The 7,500-nt window shown below is 45.6% G+C and overlaps 1 protein-coding gene across 4 annotated transcripts in view; it reads left to right on the top strand.

The window, feature by feature from the left end:
* Positions 1-7,500, top strand: part of ric3b (RIC3 acetylcholine receptor chaperone b) — a 16,773-nt gene that overhangs the window by 2,680 nt on the left and 6,593 nt on the right. For 2 of the 4 annotated variants that reach the window (XM_067436535.1, XM_067436534.1), the window contains exons 2-3: positions 2,041-2,234; positions 4,220-4,301. In XM_067436535.1, the coding sequence (XP_067292636.1) occupies positions 2,041-2,234; positions 4,220-4,301 (276 nt within the window). Of the gene's footprint in view, positions 1-172; positions 553-1,421; positions 1,572-2,040; positions 2,235-4,219; positions 4,302-7,500 lie in introns of those variants that run through there. The other 2 variants (XM_067436537.1, XM_067436536.1) reach the window with 2 other exon arrangements.

Here is a 7,500-nt window from a genome sequence, read left to right as displayed (position 1 = left end):
TTATAATTTTATTCCTAATATTATCAATCTTACTAGTAAAGAAGTTCATAAAGTCATTACTGCTGTGTTGTTTACAAACGTCAGAAGCTGAAGCTTTATTTTTTGATAATTTAGCCACTGTATCGAATAAATACTTAGGGTTGTGTTTGTTTTCTTCTAAAAGAGATGAGAAATAAGCAGATCTAGCAGTTTTTATGGCCTTTCTGTATGCAATCATGCTCTCTTTCCACAAATTGCGAAAAACCTCTAGTTTTGTTTTCTTCCAGCTGCGCTCCATTTTTCTGGCTGCTGTTTTAAGGGCCCGAGTGTGCTCGTTGTACCACAGCGTTGGATTATTTGCTTTAATCTTCTTTAAGCGCCGGGGAGCAACTATGTCTAAAGTGCTAGTAAAGAGAGAGTCAATAGTTTCTGTTGCAGCATCAAGTTCCTCTTGGCTATCTGTAATGCTGAGGAGATGGAACTGATGAGGAAGATTATGTACAAAGCAATCTTTAGTCGCAGCGGTTATCGTCCTGCCATATTTGAAGCGAGGGGATGGCTTTGCAGCCTTAGGTAAATTAAGTATACATGATATTAGGTAATGATCTGAGATGTCCTCGCTAATATAGTGGAACAAACGTGTGTGTGTGTGTGTGTGTGTGTGAGTTCTGTCTACATGCTCTTCTAATCCGCTTGTTAAGTCGTGACGTAAGGAACGCCGTTTCCGGGTCCAAGCCTCAACTCGTTTCACTTGAGAATGCCATCGACGTCGTTTATGAGCGCGATTTATTCATATTAAACATCAAACGTTTAAAAAAGTTTAACATTTTAAATACTTACAGTCGACACAACAGTCTCTGTGCCCACAGCGTCACAGACGTTAATATTTTAATGATTTTAAAAAGATGAATCACTGTCTGGCCGTCTGGAGTTTTGATATGGAGAGAATATGATTATAGCTTTTTTTGTAGTATCACACCACACTGTGTGTGTATATCAGCGTATCACACCACACTGTGTGTGTATATCAGCGTATCACACCACACTGTGTGTGTATATCAGCGTATCACACCACACTGTGTGTGTATATCAGCGTATCACACCACACTGTGTGTGTATATCAGCGTATCACACCACACTGTGTGTGTATATCAGCGTATCACACCACACTGTGTGTGTATATCAGCGTATCACACCACACTGTGTGTGTATATCAGCGTATCACACCACACTGTGTGTGTATATCAGCGTATCACACCACACTGTGTGTGTATATCAGCGTATCACACCACACTGTGTGTGTATATCAGCGTATCACACCACACTGTGTGTGTATATCAGCGTATCACACCACACTGTGTGTGTATATCAGCGTATCACACCACACTGTGTGTGTATATCAGCGTATCACACCACACTGTGTGTGTATATCAGCGTATCACACCACACTGTGTGTGTATATCAGCGTATCACACCACACTGTGTGTGTATATCAGCACCGTTTGTAGTTTTCCTTGTGGTATAAGATAGAGCGTTTGGACCCGGAGGCGCCGCCGCGTGACGTCAGCCTTAACAACCGGATAACTGTGTGTGTGTGTGAGTTCTGTCTACATGCTCTTCTAATAACTGTGTGTGTGTGTGAGTTCTGTCTACATGCTCTTCTAATAACTGTGTGTGTGTGTGAGTTCTGTCTACATGCTCTTCTAATAACTGTGTGTGTGTGTGAGTTCTGTCTACATGCTCTTCTAATAACTGTGTGTGTGTGAGTTCTGTCTACATGCTCTTCTAACTGTGTGTTTGCAGTTGATTCCTGAAAGCCATTGTATGTTCTGCTGTACTCCAGTGGAGATATTAGCATAAACCCACACACACACATATAGCCAATATTACTGAATAAAGGAGTTATTATTTTTTGTTGACACACGCATAACCAGCTGTGTGTGCGCGCGTGTGTGTGTGTGTGTGAGAGAGAGATTATACAATGAGGTGACAGTGAGAATGAAAAGGAATAATGCAAACACTGATCCCAGTGTGTGTGTGTGTGTGTGTGTGTGTCCTCAGGGCCCTCAGCTCAGTTCCCGCCGATGCCGCAGCGGGCCCCAGAGGACCAGCGGCGCTCCAGAGCTCATCATGCCGAGGCCGTCTCCAGAACTAAAGCAGCCGGAGCATCCGGAGCCAAGTCCAACCTCGCCGGACAGATCATCCCCATATACGGCTTCGCCATCCTACTCTACATCCTCTACATACTGTTCAAGGTGTGTGTGTGTGTGTGTGTGTGTGTGACAGATCATCCCCATATACGGCTTCGCCATCCTACTCTACATCCTCTACATACTGTTCAAGGTGTGTGTGTGTGTGTGAGTGACAGATCATCCCCATATACGGCTTCGCCATCCTACTCTACATCCTCTACATACTGTTCAAGGTGTGTGTGTGTGTGTGTGTGTGTGTGTGTGTGTGTGTGTGTGTGTGTGTGTGTGTGTGAGTGTGTGTGTGTGTGTGTGAGACAGATCATCCCCATATACGGCTTCGCCATCCTACTCTACATCCTCTACATACTGTTCAAGGTGTGTGTGTGTGTGTGTGTGTGTGTGTGTGTGTGTGTGTGTGTGTGTGTGTGTGTGTGTGTGTGTGTGTGTGTGTGTGTGAGACAGATCATCCCCATATACGGCTTCGCCATCCTACTCTACATCCTCTACATACTGTTCAAGGTGTGTGTGTGTGTGTGTGTGTGTGTGTGTGTGAGACAGATCATCCCCATATACGGCTTCGCCATCCTACTCTACATCCTCTACATACTGTTCAAGGTGTGTGTGTGTGTGTGTGTGTGTGTGTGTGTGTGTGAGACAGATCATCCCCATATACGGCTTCGCCATCCTACTCTACATCCTCTACATACTGTTCAAGGTGTGTGTGTGTGTGTGTGTGTGTGTGTGTGTGTGTGTGTGTGTGTGTGTGTGTGTGTGTGTGTGTGAGTGACAGATCATCCCCATATACGGCTTCGCCATCCTACTCTACATCCTCTACATACTGTTCAAGGTGTGTGTGTGTGTGTGTGTGTGTGTGTGTGTGTGACAGATCATCCCCATATACGGCTTCGCCATCCTACTCTACATCCTCTACATACTGTTCAAGGTGTGTGTGTGTGTGTGTGTGTGTGTGTGTGTGTGTGACAGATCATCCCCATATACGGCTTCGCCATCCTACTCTACATCCTCTACATACTGTTCAAGGTGTGTGTGTGTGTGTGTGACAGATCATCCCCATATACGGCTTCGCCATCCTACTCTACATCCTCTACATACTGTTCAAGGTGTGTGTGTGTGTGTGTGTGTGACAGATCATCCCCATATACGGCTTCGCCATCTTACTCTACATCCTCTACATACTGTTCAAGGTGTGTGTGTGTGTGTGTGTGTGACAGATCATCCCCATATACGGCTTCGCCATCTTACTCTACATCCTCTACATACTGTTCAAGGTGTGTGTGTGTGTGTGTGTGTGTGTGTGTGACAGATCATCCCCATATACGGCTTCGCCATCTTACTCTACATCCTCTACATACTGTTCAAGGTGTGTGTGTGTGTGTGTGTGACAGATCATCCCCATATACGGCTTCGCCATCTTACTCTACATCCTCTACATACTGTTCAAGGTGTGTGTGTGTGTGTGTGTGTGTGACAGATCATCCCCATATACGGCTTCGCCATCTTACTCTACATCCTCTACATACTGTTCAAGGTGTGTGTGTGTGTGTGTGTGACAGATCATCCCCATATACGGCTTCGCCATCTTACTCTACATCCTCTACATACTGTTCAAGGTGTGTGTGTGTGTGTGTGTGTGTGTGTGTGACAGATCATCCCCATATACGGCTTCGCCATCTTACTCTACATCCTCTACATACTGTTCAAGGTGTGTGTGTGTGTGTGTGTGTGTGTGTGTGTGTGTGTGTGTGTGTGTGTGTGTGTGTGTGTGTGTGTGTGTGACAGATCATCCCCATATACGGCTTCGCCATCTTACTCTACATCCTCTACATACTGTTCAAGGTGTGTGTGTGTGTGTGTGTGTGTGTGTGTGTGTGTGTGTGTGTGTGTGTGTGTGTGTGTGTATGTGTGTGTGACAGATCATCCCCATATACGGCTTCGCCATCCTACTCTACATCCTCTACATACTGTTCAAGGTGTGTGTGTGTGTGTGTGTGTGTGTGTGTGTGTGTGTGTGTGTCTGTGTTTGACAGATCACGTCCAAGGGCAAAACAACACAGCCTGCAGAGAGCCGCTTCACTGCCAACAGATCACAGAACACCCAGAGGAAGATAAGTAAGACTATATCTATCTATCTATCTATCTATCTATCTATCTATCTATCTATCTATCTATCTATCTATCTATCTATCTATCTATCTATCTATCTATCTATCTATCTATCTATCTATCGTCCGTCCGTCCGTCCGTCCGTCCGTCCGTCCGTCTGTCTGTCCGTCCGTCAGAGAAAGAGCTACTAAAGCCCCGTTTCCACCAAAATTACCCGGAACAATTTGTACCAGGAGCTTTTCTCCCCCAGACCTGCAGCTGTCTGCGTTTCCACCGCGATCTAAAGTTCCGAGAAGATTAGGCAGATTAGTCCGGTGATGTAGGACTGCACGCGACTGCTCCTCCAAGCCAGTGACGGACCAGGGCTGTCACTTTTCGATATGCATGCGAAGATGACGTGAAATATCCGTAATCGAACTATAAATAAACTATCCGGTTTTTAAAGTGCCATGTAGCGCAATTTTTTACTGTGGGTGCGTTTACATAGAGCACTGCAATCAGTATAAAAGTCCAATCTGAAGGAAAATGCTCCATATAAACACCTCAATCGTAATAAAAATGCCCAAACTGAATGAAATTGTAATCGTTTTGAGATGGGTGGATAAACCTTTTCATGAATCGATCAAACTAAACATTTCACCATGACCTGACCGGATTACTTTTGAGTGTGCGTCCTTATGTGATGTACACCGCGCGCGCCTCCACCACTGAAGAGCACACGCCGCGCTCATGCTCCAAGCATGACAAGAGAGGAAATTACATTTTTCTGAGGGATAATCTTTTTATTTCATAAGAAGTTATGAAGATAATGTTGGCATAATGACACTGTCCCTACGCCTATGTAAGCAAACAATCATTAACTACTTCAACTGCGCCTGACATTAGAATGTATTTTTTCTGAGATGATTATTACACTTTACAACAAATGAATAGCTTTTATAAAACCGTAAGTCCTGGTGGCCGCTGAGAGCTGCTATGGCATCCGTAAACACATTCCAGCTGCTGGAGATGACGGCGTTGTAGATCATTGAATATATTCGAATGCATTGCTTGATATTTTAATTCCGTTCGAATTAGATTTTTTTTCAAAAATGACAGCCCTCACGGACAGTAATCATTTGTGTGTGTACCGATTGAAAGATTTAGTGGACTGTTTACATGAGACGTTATCTAAACCGATCTGGTGTTTACATGTGATGACTTTCAATCGCAATCATTTTGTCAAGCAGTTTGTCTGCCGCATCAGAAATGTCTCCGCTGTTTTCTCCAGCAGCTGGAGTGTGTTAACTGAAGCCAGAGCAACTCTTAACGGCCACCAGGACTAATACAGTATTATATTATAAGCTATTTATTTGTTTAAATAATCATCTGAGAAAAAAAAAATTCTTCTGTCAGGCGCAGTTAAAGTAAAAACTGCCTGGGGCAATATACGCTGTGTCATTACTCCAACATTATCTTCATAACTCACGAAATAAAAAGTTTACCCCTCAGAAAAATTAACTTTCCTCTCTTGTCAACATGAGCGCGGCGTGTAAGACTGATTATTACTGAACGTAGACCGAACCTCGCAAAAGACTTAAAAATGCTGAGTTGAAATAAAATGCTGCGTCAGCTCAACCAATCAGCGTGTTCAGCGCCCAAGTCCCGCCCTCGAAAGTTCCTGAACTTTGAAAAAGTACTACCCCGCGAGCAGGGCCGTTTGGAGGGGGAAATATTTACCCGGAACTTCATTTAGACCCTGGTTCCTGCGGTCTAAACACACCGAGGACCACCCAAAGTTCCTGGTTCCTGGGTAAAGTTCCTGTGGTGGAAACGGGGCTTAACATGTGCAGTGCATCTGGAGAGTGTTCCCAGCGCTTCCCTTTTCCCACATATTGTTGTTACAGCTTTACTCCAAAATGGATTAAAATCGTTATTTTCCTCCAAACACTATAAACACTATAAACACTACCCCATAATGACAACAGGAAAGAAGTTGGTTTGAAATCTTAACAAATGTATTAATATCAAAAACTAAATAAACCACATGTCCATGAGTGCTCAAAGCTCTGCTGAAGCTCCTCTGGCTCCGATCACAGCCTCCAGGCTTCTTGAGTTTGATCCTCAAGCTCAGCTGGTATTGGGCAGTTTCTCCCATTCTCCAGTGCCGGGCCTCGAGCTCCATCAGGTTAGATGAGGAGCACAGCCATGTTCAGATCTCCAGAGGTGTTCAATCAGGGTTACGTCTGGGCTCTGGCTGGGGGCCACTCCAGCACATTCCCGGAGCCGTCCCGTAGCCGCGCCTGTGGTGTCTTGGCTGTGTGCATCGGGTCATTGACCTGTTGGAAGATGAACCTTCACCCCAGTCTGAGGTCCAGAGAGCTCTAGAGCTGTTGCTCATCAAGGATTCATCTTTCCCTCCATTCTGACCAGTCTCCTAGATCCTGCCACTGAAAAACACCCCACAGCATTATGCTGCCACCACCATGCTCCGCTGTAGGGCTGGGATTGGCCAGGGGATGAGCGGAGCCTGGTTTCCTCCAGAGCTCTATCTGTGTTTCTTCAGGCCAGAGGATTCTGTTCCCCATGCTCTAGAGTCCTTCAGGAGCCTTCTGGCAAACTCCAGACGGCCTTTTCCTGAGGCGTGGCTTCTGTCTCTCAGGCCTGATTGGTGGAGAGCTGCAGAGATGGCTGTTCTTCTGGAAGCTTCTCCTGTCTCCACAGAGACCCGCTGGAGCGCTGACAGAATGACCATCAGGCTCTTGGTCTCCTCCCTGATTAAGGCCCTTCTCCCAGATCCCTCAGTTTAGCTGGAGCACAGCTCTAGGAAGAATCCTGGTGGATCCAAACTCCCTCCATGTGTGGATAGAGACAGAGCGTATTTAGGCCACGCCCCACCGGGGGGGACAGTCCAACGCTCTCCACTGACTGTATTGCGTGAGGCGCCTCCTTGTCATTTCTGCCTTATTACAAAAAACAGAACAATGTCTAAAGCTGATATATGACGAGGTGTGCAGCAAACAAGCTAAAAAACACACAACTAAGTTTTTATAAGCTGTCGACCCAAAGAACGAGCGTTTAAGGAGACGAAAGTGGAGACGGGCAGTGAGACGAGAAGCTTCAGCAGCAGAATGGCTCAGTGTGGGGATCCGGACCCTCAGTGTGTCTGCAGGTGCAGTAAACACTCGTCACATGTCCACACGTCAGCTCATATCTGATGTTTGAC

The sequence above is a fragment of the Pseudorasbora parva genome, chromosome 25 (assembly GCF_024679245.1).
Source record: "Pseudorasbora parva isolate DD20220531a chromosome 25, ASM2467924v1, whole genome shotgun sequence".
Lineage (NCBI taxonomy): Eukaryota > Metazoa > Chordata > Actinopteri > Cypriniformes > Gobionidae > Pseudorasbora > Pseudorasbora parva.
Note: the sequence above shows the minus strand (reverse complement) of the source record. Positions and strands in the feature narration are given on the sequence as shown.